Source organism: Cucurbita moschata, unplaced genomic scaffold, assembly GCF_002738365.1.
Source record: "Cucurbita moschata cultivar Rifu unplaced genomic scaffold, Cmos_1.0 Cmo_Scf00019, whole genome shotgun sequence".
NCBI lineage: Eukaryota > Viridiplantae > Streptophyta > Magnoliopsida > Cucurbitales > Cucurbitaceae > Cucurbita > Cucurbita moschata.
The window spans coordinates 4005643-4023359 of NW_019268535.1; the positions used below are offsets into that span (position 1 = coordinate 4005643).

At 36.3% G+C, this 17717-nt stretch overlaps 3 protein-coding genes across 3 annotated transcripts; 1 reads left to right on the forward strand and 2 right to left on the reverse strand.

The window, feature by feature from the left end:
- The first annotated feature begins 2907 nt into the window (after nt 1–2907).
- On the forward strand, nt 2908–5505 carry LOC111457119. Its single transcript, XM_023099273.1, has 2 exons — nt 2908–3145; nt 4999–5505. Exon 2 carries the CDS (start codon nt 5053–5055, stop codon nt 5335–5337), a length of 285 nt encoding a protein of 94 aa, XP_022955041.1. The 5' UTR covers nt 2908–3145; nt 4999–5052; the 3' UTR covers nt 5338–5505.
- Nucleotides 5506–5743: 238 nt separating this feature from the next.
- On the reverse strand, nt 5744–8883 carry LOC111457239 (glutathionyl-hydroquinone reductase YqjG-like). Its single transcript, XM_023099433.1, has 6 exons — nt 8738–8883; nt 8043–8268; nt 7772–7948; nt 7456–7680; nt 6339–6467; nt 5744–6257 (listed from the first exon to the last, which is right to left on the reverse strand). The coding sequence occupies exons 1-6, from the start codon at nt 8830–8832 to the stop codon at nt 6024–6026; spliced, it is 1086 nt and encodes a 361-aa protein (XP_022955201.1). The 5' UTR covers nt 8833–8883; the 3' UTR covers nt 5744–6023.
- Nucleotides 8884–9605: 722 nt separating this feature from the next.
- LOC111456781 (pentatricopeptide repeat-containing protein At4g19890) lies at nt 9606–11866 on the reverse strand. The gene has a single exon (XM_023098773.1). The coding sequence runs from the start codon at nt 11815–11817 to the stop codon at nt 9682–9684; it is 2136 nt and encodes a 711-aa protein (XP_022954541.1). The 5' UTR covers nt 11818–11866; the 3' UTR covers nt 9606–9681.
- Nucleotides 11867–17717: the final 5851 nt, after the last annotated feature.

Genomic DNA, 17717 nt, shown 5'->3' on the forward strand with positions numbered 1-17717 from the left:
AAATGCAACTATCCTAACACAAGTTTCATGGTTTTCATTACAACGCAACGCTGCTGGCCTTGAATTTACCATAAATATAAGAATAACATAAGCCTTGAGTATTTTAAGAAATACTTAGTAAGTGACCACAGTATTGGGGTCGGGGAATGCAAACACATATAGAATGATGGGACCTATCATTTAAAACCGTCTCCTCTTAGACGACTTTCCAGTTAGGGTAAATTGGATGTGTAGTACTTCTCTACACACAACCCACGTGTGCGAGTATGGGCCCACCTGGCAGGCTCGTATACCCACTAGACTTGATGGTTGGGCTACCTTCTCTGGGCTATTGCTGGACATCCGGAGGGAATAGTGATCGTCGTTGCCTCATGATAAACATGATGATCATTTCAATCTCATAGTGTACGCATCTGTACCCATTATACAGCGGAAGTATCTTGATGCACGTGGACATACAATTATACATGAGGGACCTCATATTTTCCATTGTAATAAATCATGCAAGACAACCCTATTCTTTCCTCACATAGTACACTCGGCAATATACGTACATAAACTCTTATAAAATCATTTCATTTATAACATAAATTTCAAATCATGGCATAGGGATTTTGCATCATAAATTTCCTTCTTTCAAAACATATCATAACATGACATAGTCTATCATGTCCTAACATAACATATCATAGTACATCACGACATATCATAACATAGCATAAGTTATCGTAACATAACATGACATTTCATTTATACCATAATGTTATTTGGCATATCATATGACGATTCATATCATAACATCACATATCAAGCATATCACACATATGACACGTGCAGGGCCATTAAGCACGTGTTATCATATATAAAACAATTCTTCCAACCAAACTGATAGTAGAGTCACTTACTTAGTTGACCTAGGTCGAAGCTACTACGACTCTTTAATGCTAGCTTAGGGCTGTTCTCTAAAATTTAATTTTACTTAATAGTTTCACCATCATAAATCAGAATTATAATATGGAAATTAACTCACTTGCATTAGTTAAAAGGTAGTCATACTAAGCTTTAAATATTTTCGAAGAGTTGAAATTAGTTGAGAAGGGTCCAAGCGTATTAGACCCAAGTTGGATAAGTCGAAATGTCGACTTGGAATCGTGAGAAAATGTGTTCTCTGACTGGCTTTGAACCGCTCGAGTGGGATGAAAGGAAGACCAATGAACCTCCCTTTTACCGTAGAGTCCAACTCCCCATTTTCTCAACGTCTCAACTTTCATTTTTTTTTCTTTTTTTCTTATTTAGGTTATTACATGTTATGGGATTGAAATTGATTGTCTTATTAGTTTTCTTTGTTTACATGTATGTTCTTCCAAAGGTTATTTTTAAAGGGTACTCGAAGTCTCGTATTTAAGTAACGATCTTGATCAGTAGGTGTGTGATATCACAATTAGAGTTTAATACCAAATAAAAACAAAGAGAAAACGTTTCAAACGAGTAAAACATAATTTAGTAATTTAAACTTAATGACATAGATAAATAAGACAATGGATTAGTTAAAAAAAAACATTCACAACCACACATGGACCTTTCCCTTAATGGAATCAACATCATACAAAAACTCTAAAGAGATAAAGTTAAAAAAAAAAAAAGCAAAACCATGTGACAATGCAATCAAATTTAATGAATTTGATAACTTAGAAACGAATAAAATTAATTGCATTGTGGTCCTTCAACACCATTGCATTTCTCAACCAAATTAAGGGCAGTGCCCTAGAAAGACAGAGGAACCTCCAACGCTAAGGACAAAGTTTAGGGCACCTGCCCTATGCACATGCCAATCCCCATTCTAATTATTATTATTATTTTTGTATAATATAATCTTCAATATTTTTAATTACATTATGTTATAATGTTTATTTTTATTTAGGGATTGATGCCCCCATCATAAATTAATTGATTGATATCAAAATAAATCTTTATAATAAGCTCTCCCACCAAAAATGGATACAATTATGTCAAAATTATGGATGGAGTTAATGAAATAAAGACAAATCTTTATAATACTCTAAATATTTCTTCATAAATATATTGAAATAGTAAGGTCGTTGAGGAGGATTTATAATGTGTATTATTTTGAGTAATAACTAGAAAACATTAATTGTTGATGAATGGTCTATTATTTTTTTATGTTTATATATATATATATATATATATATATATATATATATATAAAGAAAATGGGTTTTTTAGGGCGTTCATATGACCCGATAACCCAATTAACCCAGTCTATTGAACCATAAATATTGGGTTGGGTTAGATTTTTTTCGATATGGGTTTTATTGAATTTTTTAAAAATCGAAAATTCAAGTCGGGTTAGCTGGTCTAGTCAATTTGACTAACTTAAAATGAGGGTGACAACAACCCTACCCTACTTTTAATATGAAGATTAAAAATATTTGACATGTTGATATATTTGTGACTTGTGAAGGTTAGATATCTCGATTTTATTATATTTTAGTTATAAATGTAACTTATAAGGTAAATAAGTATGATATTTTTAAATAATTAAAAAGATTAAAAAAAACCCAACAATCCAACCTAACTAAAACTGGAAATAGAAGGTTGGGTTGTAAACTCTATTCGGGTTGGTTGGATTATTAACTCAACCAACTCGAAATTTTGGGTTGGTGCAAAAGATTTTTCGAACCTAACCTATCAACCTCTAATACAATTAATAACGTCGATAACAAAAGAATAAACATAAGAATGAAGATTCAAACTTTCGATACCCGAGAAAAAAAAAAAAAAGGGTAATAAAGGTATGAATAGGTGTAAAAGGACCAAAAACACAGACCATTCATTTCTGTGTCTCTCTCAAAATCCTTGAAAGGGTTGGCCTTTTGGATCTGAAACTCCACTGTTGTCCATACAAATCTCTCTCTCTCTCTCTCTCTGTCTGTCTGTGTGTCTGTCTGTGTTCGATGTTTGAGATTTCGGGGATTACTATGTTGGTTTGAGAGGCTGAAGCTGCCAGCATGATCTGAAGGAAAGGGGTTGTTATGAGTTCAGATCATCTTGCAGCTTCAATCACTCATTCACCAACAAATTCATCAGCTTAGGGTTTCCATTTACAACACTTTCTTCATTTCAGGTACACATCATGTTCCATTTATAAACCTAGTTTTATACGTTAATCCTTTGTTTATACTTTATGTGAGATTTCACGTCGGTTGGAGAGGAAAACGAAGCATTGGTGTGGAAACCTCTTCCTAGCAGATCCGTTTTAAAAATTTTGAGGAAAAACTCGAAAAAAAAAGTCCAAAAAGAACAACATGTCTGCTAGCGGTGAATTTGAGTTATATTGGTAGGTGGGTTTGGTGGATTCAAATGTGTATTTGAAAAGGTAGTTAAGCTATTTGTTTCAGTGGATGATTTCCAGCCGAATCTTGCTTCTTTGCTACTAAATCCTTTAAGATGTATGAACCTAAACCTAAACCTGAACCCGTGTTTTAATGGTCCTTGAATAGTTTTCACGTCTCTAGAGAAAGCGTGAGACATATGAAATCGAAGTCAATATCGTACATAAACCTCTTGAGCTTATTTGATACTAAAATTCAAGTTTAAGACGTCAGAAACTGAACACGTGCTTCAATTTCTCTTGAACAGTTTTCATGTCTCTCCGAAGATTCGTGAAATGGAAGTCCATATAAATCATTTTGTTAATTCTATCTAATTTCATTGGTACTAAATTCAAGTTTAAAATTACTTAATTTGAACTTGTTCGTGCTTCAATTACTCTGAAATAGTTTTCACATCTCTGAAACAAATGTTTGATTGCAGAGGAGAACAAATTATTCCATATAAGAGTGTGGAAACTTCTCTCTAGTAGACACGTTAAAAAAATCTTGAGAGGAATCCCGAAAGAGAAATCCCTAAGAGGACAATATCAACACTAAAAGTAGGCTTAGACTGTTACACAATATAATCCTCCTTACCTCTCCCAAGCTTATTTGATATTAGATTCATGTTTAAGATGTGAACTCGTCCTTTAATTACTCTTGATTAGCTTTTAATGTAACAAGAAAATACGAGATATATGAAATGGAAGTCAATGCGGTCTTTTCTCTCTATAGAAGTTGTTTTCACACATTTACACCATGCACGTCTGGTCTAAATTGTCTCAGCTTTGCAGCAGCAACCACACTCCACAAATCAAATTAGCTCGTAAATTCTAAACCTTTAGTCTTACAACGTCTGTCTAATTTATGTTTGAATACGATTTTGACCCGGTCAACATTTTACTGAACTCATGGATATTTCATAAACAAGTTTGAATTTTGTGTCGTAAAAGTCATGTTTTACCCTCGATGAACACACCGTTTAGAAACTAAACTTGTAATTTAAGTTTATTGTTTTGTATTTTTAAAAATAAATGAAAAGAGAAACCATATTAATTAATTAAGGTATATCTCTTTGGTACTTTGTAATTGGACAATTTGTTTTTATTAATTGTCGTTCACATGTCAAATAAAGCTGAAGAATTTAAAATGTCGAGATGAGATGTCGATGTCGGGGTCGATGCCAACCTCGATATCAACATTGATGGATGTCTATATTTTCAAACTTAAATGTGTTGTTCTATACGTGTTTTTTAATTAGAAATCCAAATTAAAAAATTTCGAGATTTTAAATTTTCTCACACTCGAACAAAGCTAAAAAATACAGACCCGATCATTGAAACTTTGGCTTTATAAACGATAAATGTATCAAACCATCTTTAATATTTTAGTTAACTTTTAATTTGATTAATAATCTTTAAAAATTTTTAATTCATCCTCAACTTAAATATAGTTGAATGGACTTAAAATATAAAATTAGTATTTAAAATATTAATAGCTAAATTATAAATAAATAAATAAATCAGGGGTAATTTAGTAAATTTGTGGACATATTTGATTTTTCCTGAAAAGGAGGGCTCATTTTATACCCTAACTAATTTTGCAGAAACCTTTTCTCTTCCCTTTCTAATGGTGTGGGGCCCTACAAAGGGAAAGAGAGATGGTACCAACCGGCAAAGCTCCGATCGGCGGTGACGGCGGCTGCGAGCGGCTGGAGCAGGCTCTCCGAGATTGTCACAAGCGACTACCAGAAGGTCCGGCGCGGCGGTCGGGCTGCTGGCACCTGAACCGATCTTTTGCGGAGTGCTTGGTGGCGACGGTGTGCCCTAACGAGGCGGAGGCGGTGCGAACTCTCTGCTCCAGCGGCGGAACCGCTCTGAAGAGATCGCAATGCGAGGAAGCTAAGTTTTCGTTCTCTTTATGTCTCTCTTCTCTCCAATTGTGAAATCATTCTAGATCCCTGAATTGAACGCCGTGGGAGATTGAATGGGAATCGGCGAAGCTTTTTGAATTGAGATTTTGTAGATCGCAATAATGTTCTTTTGATGTTCATAATAATGTAATTGACGTAATTATAGATGTAAATCGATCAGAAGTTGAGTTGTTGCTGCAATTCGACGCTAACTTACAAATTAAATTAAAGTTTGTTCTTAATTTCTGGGTTAGAATTAGTCTCGAATCCTGGACATGGAGTAAATCTAGAGATTCTGAATCCTGAACATGAAGTAAATCTAGATTTTGAATTCTGGACATAGAGTACCATTATGTCATTCAACAAAATTTATTTCTATTTTTAAAATTATTTGTGCTATATGTTAGTAGCATATTAAAAACACAATTCACGAATATGCATCGACAACAATTCAAATGTAATTTTATTGAATTTCAAATAAGTTCAACTTAGACAGAAACCAGGTTACAAAGTAACAAACACAGACACAACAAATCTCGTAGTGGCTAAACCATTTCTACTTCTACGAGATTGTAAGCTCAAACCTTTCGTCTTACGTGTGATGTCGTATTATCAAAAAACGCAGAACTTGAAACGAACCTATCTTTTATGTTTAATCTCTACCATAAAATACAAGCACACAAATTTTTTGTGACAGATATAGCATTTACAATGCAAAACTATGAGGAAAATCTATGCCTATCATGAGGAGAAGTATAATCAATATTGGGGCCAAGAGGAATGATGCCAAATGGATTGATTTGAGGATGGCTTCCATAATAATGCTTCTTTATGTGTTCCATATGAACAGAGCTGCTTACCCCTTTAGTTTGGTATATATCCTTGGTGTAATTGAACAGATTTGGATACTCTCGTAGCAGTTTCTTATTACATTTGAAGTGAACTGCATAAACCTAAACAAAAAAGAAAGAAATATCGATCAGTGAAGTCGAAAAATTAAAAACGTTCTTAACAGGTTCGGTTGATGTCAGTACCTCGTCGAATCTTATGATGGTGACAAACAGCCGAACATCTGCTTCGGACAGTGTGTTCCCACAGAGGTAACGTTGCTTGGAAAGTATGTCCTCACATCTGTCCAGAGCTTCATACAACTCTTTCACAGCCTGTAGAAGGATGTTTCATCAGTATCTATATCTTCAGTTTGTGGATTTTAGTAAGGGTGTTCATCCTCCGGGTTGGATTCAATCAGGGGAGATTTTCAATTCAAAATAAGTATTTGACTTGTAAATTCGACCAACTTAAATGGTTCCAAGTAGCTGCTCGATCTAACTCATTATAACTAAAATAAAACTTGAATCAACGAATCGTTGGGAATGTTTCGGAGTACAAAAGTATCTACAAGAAATGCATAAGTAACTATCATAAGAAAAATTAATATATTTGCGTTGGATCAATTCAATCACAAATTATTTAAATGGTACAATCTAACGCCCACTACTAGCAGATATTGTCTTTTTTGGGCTTTTCCTTTCGGACTTCCCCTTAAGGTTTTTAAAACACATCGGCTAGGGAGAGGTTTCCACACCCTTGGAAAGAATGTTTCGTTCTCCTCTCCAATCGACGTGGGATCTCATAATCCACCCCATTCGAGGGTCCAGCGTCCTCACTGGCACTCATTCCCTTCTCCAATCGGTGTAGGACCCCCCAAATCCACCCTTTTGGGGCCCAACGTCCTTGCTGACACACCGCCTCGTGTCCACTCCCCTTCGGGGCTCAACTTCCTCGCGTGCACATCGCCCGATTTCTGGCTCTGATACAATTTGTAACACACCAAGCCCACCACTAGTAGATACTATCCTCTTTGGACATTCCCTTTCGGGCTTCCTCTCAAGGTTTTAAAAACGTGTCTGGAAGGGAGAGGTTTCTACACCCTTATAAAGAATGCTTTGTTTTCCTCTCCAACTGATCTGGGATCTCACAATCCGCCCCCTTTTGGGGTCCAGCCTTATAAAGAATGCTTTGTTCTCCTCTCCAACCGATGTGGGATTTCACAATCTACCCCTTCGGTCAGATTGATTGGGTTTGGGTTTACAGAAAATCAGATTTTATTTTTACACTCTAAATTGTCAGCTGCTATACTGAATTGCTTACCTGGTCATAAGGCTGTTGCATCCTTGCAAAACCACACTTATAGACACCATTGTTAATGGCATCGTATATCCATCCATTAGTCTCGTCAATTTGGGCTTGCAAGTGAGAAGGATACAGATCTAGAGCTGGATTCTCTGCTATATCATTGAATTCAGTATTAAGCATACGAATTATCTCTGAGCTCTCATTGTTAACAATGGTTTTCAGTTTCTTGTCCCATAGAACCTGTCATGAAGAACACACTAAGAGGACTGCATAACATTAAAACATCTACTTATAAGCTCAAATTACATTCATAGCCATGGCTGAAACTTACAGGAACTGTGTACTTTCCAGTGTAATTTGAACTAGCACGTTCATACAGATCTCTTACACTTTTAGCTCCATTCAAATGGTCAGGTTCAGCCCCAGGCTCCTCTGCATCAGAACCAGGAAAAACCCATCCCCTATGATCATCAGTGTCCTTGGTTCTTTCCCAAATTGGTTTGACTGACTGAGAAAGAAACAGTTTGAGGCAAAGAAGAGCAATATTGTTTTTCAGTAAAAAAAAACATGGATTCATTTAGCTATGGAAATAAAATATCTACCGAGAAACTGATCGCCTTTTCGAGTCCTTTGATCTTCAAATATGCAAGGCATCTGGAAGCCCAAGGACAAGCATATGAAATGTAAAGATGATATCTCCCTGATTCTGCTGGAAATTGGGAAGATTGATCTCGTGAAATCAAATTGCGAAATGTCGAAGCTGTTCTTACAAAAGCGCCAGTTGTAGACATTTCATCTAGGGCAGATCGTGCCATTTTGCAGAAAAACCTGAAGGAAATCTCCACAATTATATTTGTAAACTGAGAGAATGGAAATCGAAGTGCATAAAACCTAGGGACATCATCATTTGCTCTCAGCTCAACTGTGCAAGAGCAAACCAATCACTCAAAATTTTCAAATTCATGTCCATTTTCCTTCTTTTATCGTCGATCTCATTCGGATCCAACACAAGAAAACTAGAAATGATCACAGTAGAAAGTCGAAATCAACGTAAAATGGACCGACCAGATCAACCAAGAGATAGAAATCAATTCTGTAATCCAACAAAACAAATACGTGATATTAATCACTAAATCGGCGATCATACTTCAGAAGATAACAATCGAATCACGCAAACAAGAGACAGCCGCCGGGCGAATGATTGAAAAGGTCAAATTCAGAGAATTCAGTTCAAAACGACGATCTTGGAAACATGAGGAATTGAAAAGATAAGAATAATCAGAGAGTTAAGGATCACCTTAGAGATGTAAAACAGTGATTCGAAAGACGAAGAGGACGAAGAGGACGAAGAGGACGAAGAGTTCTTTGAGGCGACGGGAGTGCAGAAAGCATTCAGAAAGCTAGGAGTCGATTACCTTTATTTTCGTTTTTCTCTTCCTTTTGTCTATTTCTTGGCTTTCTTTTTACTTTATTTATTTATTATTATTTAAACTACTAAATTAATAAAAAAAAAAATAAATAATAATACCTTTACCCACTACAAAATAAAATTAAATTAAAAAAATAATAATAAATCTAACAGCTAGTTTATATATATATAAATGGTTAATATTTACTTTAATAATATATTTAAATAGTTATTTAAAAAATACCTTTAATATTAAAAACTTTCATTAATATCTTTCCCCTTTAGCTTTTATAAAAAAAATTTCAATTTTTTTTTCCATTAATATATAAACGAAAATTATTCATCTTTGAATAATGTACAGTAAATTGTTTTTATTAGGGAAAAAGAGTATGACGTGTTTGTTCCACCAACTCCATTGTTTTAGTTAGCAAAAAAATTTGAGTGTAGAAAGCATTTAAAGCACGAGAAATCACTTGACATGTATGGTATATATCCCTTACGAAAACGAGTTATAAGTAGGAAAATCATTTAGTATACAGAAACATAGAGAGACATCAAACGTCTAAAATTTCTTTCTACTCTCTTATCTTCTCTACATTATTTTCTTTTTCTCCTCCTCCAAGCTTACCCCACCATGGCTCGAGACCCATTTTCAATATATTCCTCGTTTATTTTTTAATTTTAAAATCAACTACAATGCTTTTTTAGTTTAGAAGATCGAATAAGATACCTTTTCAAGTATATAGATCGCGAAGGAAATATGATAAAAGAAATCAAATCAAGAGTTTCTAAGTCCAACAAAATCATGTATCATTCAAGTGTTCAGGAGTTGGTTAGCCAATACCTTTTGATATTCTCTCCGTCAAATCAGAAACAAGAGCATATTTGTTGCTCTCACAACAAGCAGTCATGAATGCAGCCAAACTCACTCGATCGACATTCACTTCCTTATCAAGTAACTTATGAAAGAAGAGAGCTGCCATGCCGACTTTCTTCTCGCTACAAAGCTTGCGTATTAGCGTATGGACCGTGCGTATCCAAAGCTTCTTGTCGAGCCGTTCCAAGATAACCATGGCTGAAGCAAACTCTTCTGTTTTGCAATACTCATAAGCTAAGGTCACCCGAGTAACCTCGCACGGAGTCAGCCCATTGTCTATCATGACATCATATAATTGTCGAGCCTCGTCCAACCTCGACTCTTTGCAAAGACCACTGATTAAAGCACCATAACTAATGCTATCAGGTGCACAACCATGGACATTCATCCGCTGGAAAAACTTGACTGCTAAGTCAATTTTTCTTTCCCTACAATAGCCACAAATCATGGATGTGTAAGTTTCCTTTGTCGGAACGAACCCAAGCTTAACGACTTCATCGAACAACTTCTCACTATCGTTCATCATTTTCTGCCTGCAGAAGGCAGAGATCAAAGTGGTATACAAATGGACATCAGGCTGGAAACCAACTTTAAGCATCTTAGTTAAAAACATAAGGGCTCGATTCAAATCGGCATGTTTACACTGTTCAGATATCAGAATATTGTACGTGACAGCGTCGGCTTCGACTCGATTCCGACACCCTTTATTTAGCAATTTGAAAGCCTCTTCAACTCTCCCTTTTTTACAGAGACCATCAACAATTGCATTGTAAGTACATATATTAGGGAAGAAACCTTCATTACACATAACCTCCATTAATTCATAGGCTCTACTGAAATTCCCTGCCTTACAATGCCCATCAATGAGAGTAGTGTAAGTGTTGGTGTTTGGAACCATTCCTTGTTCCTTCATTCTTTCAAACAACATTTCAGCTCTATTCAACTTCTCCTCTTTGCAATACCCACTTATCATGGCTGTGTAAGTGTACACATTTGGCTTGTAAATATCACTTCTAACAAGCTTAAGAAACAGTCTAAAAGCTCTATCAGTCCACCCTTTCTTGCAAAGCCCATCGATTAATGACGTGTGGGTATACACATTGGGTTTCCAGCCATTTCTAACCATTTCTTCCAATAATTCAAATGCTTGCTTAACACTACCCCTCTTGCATAACCCACTAATCATAGATGAATAGTTTATCAAATTTGGTGATAAACCCATCTTTTTAACCTTATGAAACAACCAAAATGCTCTGCTTACAAAGCCCTTTTTACAAAAAGCATTAATAATCAAAGTCAATGTGGCATTATCAACAACAAAACCTCTCTCCATCATCTCATTTAACCACCTATCTACGTCCAAAACATTGCCATATCTACAGTAACCAACAATTATAGACTTATAAGTGCAAGAATTTGGAGCCATACCTCTTGCAGACATTTCGTCGAACATGTTGCCTGCATATTCGAGCAGCCCCATTTCAGCAGCCACCATGATTATACGATTCATTACTCTGGTGGTCAACACAAGCCCCTGATTTCTCATGTCAATGATCATATCCACAGCCTCCTTCAACTTCCCTATTTCTGCAAAAACCCCTATCATACACTCCACCACTTCATCGGCTCTCTCCTGTTTACATTTCCCAACCAATAACATCGTACAAACTATGTAAAGCCGCATGAAATAGCGGAATTTGGGGAATCCAATTGCCCAGTAAAAGAAACTCAACGCCATCATTGAACCCTCCTCGCTAGCAAGTGAAGCAACGACTGAAATGGCTTGCTCGTGCGTCAAAAAATCAGCATCCATATCAAGATTCAGCTTAAAAGGAGAGAATCTTAGATGGGGTTGGCGAAAATAAGACTCGACGACCAATGAACAAATCGTTTGCACAGGAGATTGCAACGAAGAAGAAGAAGAAGAAGAAGAAGAAGAATCACGGTACGGCGAAGAGATGGAATCGAAATGAGATGAGGAGAAAACTCCCGCTGAGGCAGAAACTGATAATCGTTGTGGAAAGGAAAATTTGTGGAGAAATCCATGGAGCCTTAGAATTCGGATAGACGCCAAGAATTGCATCGAAGGCATGAAGGTCGCAGGAGCTCTGCCTCCATGCGATTCGAATTGTCTTGGTCTAGTTGCGTTCATCAGTTACATGTCTAAATAATTAATTAGAGACTAAAATAAATAGTAAATTATTTTTTTTAGCCCATGTTTTAAGATAATAATTGATACATGGATCGAGAACGAACGTAATTGTGATTAGCATGGTTTTGTATTCGACTCGATGCAATGCGATTTTACATGGAAATAAAATTTTAGAACGGTTCAAGATCTTTCATTGTTACTTAATTAAGTAATAAATGTTAAGATCACACAACAACACACACTCGATCAAAGATGAACACAAAGAACAAGAGAAAAAATGCAATGAAAACTATTGATTAAAGGTTTTTTTGATTACTCCGAATATGTATACTAACGGACAATACAACAAACAATAAAGAAAGAATATTTGGGAAACAAGTGTTATATATATATATATATAATTTCAGTTTACTGAATATAAATTTACTAAATTTTTATGAAATATGTAATATATACTTCTCTACTAGAATTTTATGAAATATCTGCCATATATTTTATTTTCTGCTTAGTATAAATAGGCCGCCTCCATATCTCAACAATAAATTCATTTAATTTATAAATATGAATTTTTCAAGAATGCAGAATAAAAGATGTTATGCTAGGAATCTTTAATTACTAAATTTTCATTTAAAAAAAAAAACTTTAACTGGGAAAAATCTCACTTGTAATAATTATGAATGATAAAGTGTAAGGAAGTATTGGAAGACTAGCCCTTAAAGACTATTTTTGGAAAAATAATCTCAAAAGGGTAAAATTGTAAATTTAATCCACATCAAATCCAATTTGTGAAGCAACCTTCGTTATAAGCCAAATTTGTAAAAGTAATCTTAAAAATGGTATTTTTAGATAAATAGCCCTAAAGAAGTAAATTTGGAAATTTGGCCTCTTAAGCAAATTGGATGGTTTTCCAAATAGTTGGGGCCAAATTAGAAAGGTTAGCTAATTGAATTATCAAATAAAAGTGATTTAATGGCTAAAAATGATGAATTAATGGATGAAAATCAATTTTTTGGTGCATCATCACTTGGAAAAACTCGAGTTTCAAAGGATGCAAATCGACTTCATGTGCATCATCAACGTTTTAAGGTTGAAGAAGATGTTTGTAAGGGTTCGAACTTTATTTCTTTTAGATTTTATGTCTGAGATTTTATTTTTGCGGCAAAAAATGAAAAGGTATTATGCTATGCATTTATTATCGTCGAAAAACGTACACGATTTTCAACAAGAAAGTTATTACCTTAATGGCAACGTTGACACCCTTTATATTTATATGTCAACACTTCTTTCTCATTCAAAAAACGATTTTGTCTCCAAACTCACCATCTGTATCTGAGTGTGTTTAAGAGAACAGGAACCGAGAGTATTTGAAGGAAATCGTATGGGTCGGTTCGCTGGTCTTTCGGTGAGTTCTTGGAATCGATGGGGTTGCTAATCCGGAGGGAGAATCGAGTGGAAGTAAGCATTGACGTAGGGAGCGCTGCATCGAATAAGGCAGACCATTGGAATCGAAGAAGGAGGATGCTACGTGACCGTCGTCGGAACGGAGAAGACTGTGTCGTCGTCGGCGGCGGTGCAACTTCGTTAGGGTTTTTGAGGTCTTTCGGGTAAGGAAGATGAAGGAATCGGGTCAGGTACTTCGGTCTCTAGCCCAGCCGATAGACGAACGCGGGCCGCGCTCGTTTCAGCCCAATACAAACCCAACAAACGCATGCGTTCAGCTTCGCACGTGTACCCTGTGGCAGCTCGGTTTGTCGGCAGCGACTAGGCAACTCGGTTGTTGGCTCGGCTTAGCGACTCGGTACCCACAATATATTTTTCTAGGTTCTCGGCCCTTCCGAAGCCGTTTTTGCCATTTTTACAATCTGAGGTCAGTATGTTTTCTAACCGTCAAAGACAGATTGTGTTGGGGTGTGTTGGGGTTTATTTTGATAAATAGCATGAGGTTTAGCTAGGTATGTCATAAAAGGTTTCTAAATTTTCATGTGGTTCTTATAGGACGTAGTGCCATTGGGAATTAGTTTGTTGTGAGTAACTTCGGCTAAGGCCATCGAGGTAAGTGACCTTACTGTTGGAGTTAGCTTATTATGTGTTGTATGATAGTGCGTGCCCTGTGGCCTCTACATGCACCATACTTTATGTGATATGACTATGTGATGTATGGATTATATTGACTGTTGATTGTTTATGTTATGAAAAGTTATGGTTGATCTGCTAGTATTATATGTCATGAAAGTGATGAATGTTGTCATGTGTACACATAACTTGATGGAGTTATGTTATGAAATGCTTCTAGGATTGGAACGTATTTTCATGTTATGTGATATGTCATGTAATGTAAGTTATGTAATATGCCATGTATGTAAGTAACCTATATGTAATGTTAGTAATATTTATGTAATGTCATGTTAGGTATGTTAGAGGACCTCATGCATATATGTATATCACTTGCATCGGGATACTTCCCCTTTATGTCATGAAAGAATGAAATACGATATTTATGTTCGCCATGATACCATGCTGACCTTTTCTGTTCTATGGTGTCCGGCAATGTGTCATATGTTGTGCCCGACCAAGCCAAGCCTAGCGGGTACATATACAAGCTCGCCTGGTGAGACCATGTGTGTGTAACATGGGTATGTGGAGAAGTACCACACATCCAACTCTACCAAAAGCACCCAAGGCCAAGTAAAGTTTATGAAAAGTTAGGTCCCGCTCATATGTTGCATGTGTTTGCATTTCTAACCCCAACAGTGGGGTGACTTACTGAGTATTTCATAAAATACTCAAGTCACGTGCTACCTACATTTGTCAGGTAAAGGCAAGGCACCAATGTACGGCTAACGGTGAAGTTGAGTACACCATGGAAGTTGAAGAGGGGGCATTATTAGTAGTTTACGTTTGTTTGACTGTTTTTAAGTTAAAGCATTGAACATTGTTTTTATTTAGAGTTTTCTTAATTCAGTTACTGAAAGTTTTATTTTCGGAGATATGTCTGTTTGGATTTTTGGACCATTATGAAAGACTTTGTTGCGTTTTCCAAAGTTATTTATGATGAGCTTCCGCATAATGAGTTATGTATGCATGGGTGACGTCACTAATTAAGCTTAGAATATTAGAGGCGTTACACTGTTTTGACTAGTTCACCTACTTTTTGACCGGTTCTTTTGGGGCATATCCATCCATTTGTGTTCTCTTCGAGGTATAAACTCTCTTGTGTCTATGCCATGTCATTTACGGACTCTATTCTGGATAGCGGGTGCATAATCCAACCTTCAACACATGGGTTGGGGCACAATGTCGACACGCCTGTGTTGTCCGACACTGTCTTTGAAAGATCTATTTCAGAGGAAGACGCTCGAGATACTCATCTCACAACGCTTGTCCATGTTATGACACATGTATGTGCCACAAGATAGCTTGCTTAGGCAACAGGGCTCAAGGGTGGTGGAGAGCTAACAACATGCCTCCCCCAGTAGTACATTTTGAGGCATTTCTAATATTTCTACAGTATACGTCTTTTAGCAAGCGATCATACAACCCTGTGGAGCGTTTGTCGAGTATCCAATTGACACCAAATTTGGTGTGCTTTCATCTTTCATATAGGCAAACTTAACTCCAGAGCCGCATGTCGAAACTTTTATTGAAACTATAACTTCTGAGGTTATGGCCTGGGGCCCTACCTGACTCTCTCCGAGCTTGTCTTCAACACTCATTCTCCTCATTCTCTCCAGCTTATGCCTCATCTTAGCTTTAATACACACTCTTGGTGTGTTGGATGATGTATCATCCTCCTCGTTTGCATCATGACACTTGTCTATCTTAGCTCTCACGTGGTCTGATGGGTGCCACTTAAAGGTCGTCATCTTGGCTAGCCATGTGTGGGGGTCACAATCTACTATCTTCATAGTGAGGTCGTGACACCCGACATCACCAGAGAGAACCTTCCAGTTAGTCAAGTAGGTAGACATGTGGAGTACGGTTACCGTTTTAAGAGCGAAGGGCTCCTCAACGACTTAAGGCGTAATTAGCAAAAGGTTGATCATGGACTTAGGTAAATGTAAATGTAGAGCTAAGAGTACCCAAAAACCTTTGACTCGTGGATTATGAGGGGGTTAGAGCACTCCCTAAAGGAAGAATGTATAAGGTTTAGGTACGTATGAACCTAAAACGCTTAGCACAAAACATAAGTCACATTTTTGGCTAACTCTTGTGGCCATATGAGCACATAACTTCAGATTTTGTGTATTGGAATAAGTTTAACGGTAGCTTACAAGTAAATTGCTTACCGAGTAATTTTAATACTCACTCTGCTACACTTTTCTTTTTCAGGTGGCAAGTGGATTACTGATCGTGGTGGGAACATGTCAGGTTGTGCAACAGTGTAGGAGACCCTCGACCTGAATCATGTATTTATTTGTTCATGACTTTTTTAAACACCGTGTTTTGTATTTAAAATTATACATGCACACATGTTTATTTCAATTATTTTTGTTTAATGTATTTACTTTTAATGTTTATTTATCCTTTAGCTTAAAAGCAAAAAATATTACCATATTTTTAGTTCATCCTTTTGGACGGTGAAGTTATGACACTGTTTTGGTGGTGTTCTCTTTTGTGCATCAAGGAGTTCCTTGACTCGTTAGTCCTCTCTTCCATGTTGTTGCAATACCTACTTGCAACAAAAATATGAGATTTTCCAACGTTATCGTTTTTCTTAAACCCATCATTATTGGCACTATTATTACACATTCTGGAACCATACTAAACCCTTGAGCTCGCCCTCATCTTCCCAAAATAATGGTTGTGTTAATCCTCTTCGTGTTTGCTAGACTGACGGTCTCTGTTACGTCAACGTATATGTCCAATGAGACAGAATCGTTCGTCATCCATCCTTTTCTCTTGGCATTTCGTGTTTCCTTTTCTTACAGGCGAGATATGAGGGTTTGCTGAAGTGTAGGACTTCAGGTATGGTCGTGGGTTCGTTGGAGGCGCAAGTTCTCCGGCGCTCACGCGTTTCTTAGCGACCATGCAAGTTATTATTATTATTTTTATTCTCATTTTATTATCTTTTTAACCTAACGGGACGTGACATGAACACTTCAAATTTTTCTTTCAACTAAATTGAATTAGTGTTTATATGAGCTAGTTTGGGAACGTTATTGACCTACCGATTATAAGCTCCAATGATGTAAAATTAATAATTGAACTATTTAATTAATCAATTTTCATTCATATAAACCTATAGTTGAACTTTTATGCACTGTATGACAAGTTGTATTCGTTGATATAATCCTTACAAACTAGTCGATTCTTCATGAGTTGTTCGTAATTTCAGCAGGGTCAAAAGTTCGTTTTACTCTTGTAATTAAATCTTTCTTCTCAAGTACCACTATTCTCTAATGAATAGCTTGTTTATGATCTAGTCATAAATCAAGTTCCTCTCGGACAATTAAGAGGGCGGGTCCAATTGTTCAAGTCTTGAAATCAGTATTTAAGAAAACAGTTCATCTCCTTTTCTTATATGAAAAGAAATAAACTTCATCTCGTGATATCAAGTTCCTAATGTGGTTGCCATATTGAATCGACTACAAAATTCATTCTCACCCATGCAAATCCAAAGATAAGCCCTCTCAGGCATAAGTTATAACTCATTCAGATTAAGATTGAATCGCATATGATTATAATGTGAAATATTAATCTTCTCAATTAACCGACTTATAGAGAGAGCTTAAATACTTCGAGTTCAATCTTATGCAAATTCATTGTATAGGATACCCCTACACACATGTCCCACAAGAACGATTTAGATTAAATCATTTATAACAATTACAAAGTGGATC

What these genes read in the sequence shown, in the direction of transcription:
- LOC111457119 (XM_023099273.1), top strand. Translation starts at nt 5,053, where the DNA reads ATGGTACCAACCGGCAAAGCTCCGATCGGCGGTGACGGCGGCTGCGAG.
- LOC111457239 (XM_023099433.1), bottom strand. Translation starts at nt 8,832, where the DNA reads ATGCTTTCTGCACTCCCGTCGCCTCAAAGAACTCTTCGTCCTCTTCGT. An exon ending in CTGGAAAGTACACAGTTCCT is followed by an intron (nt 7,681 to 7,771) that starts GTAAGTTTCAGC and finishes TCTTCATGACAG; the next exon opens with GTTCTATGGGACAAGAAACT. An exon ending in CCATCATAAGATTCGACGAG is followed by an intron (nt 6,258 to 6,338) that starts GTACTGACATCA and finishes TTTTTTGTTTAG; the next exon opens with GTTTATGCAGTTCACTTCAA.
- LOC111456781 (XM_023098773.1), bottom strand. Translation starts at nt 11,817, where the DNA reads ATGCCTTCGATGCAATTCTTGGCGTCTATCCGAATTCTAAGGCTCCAT.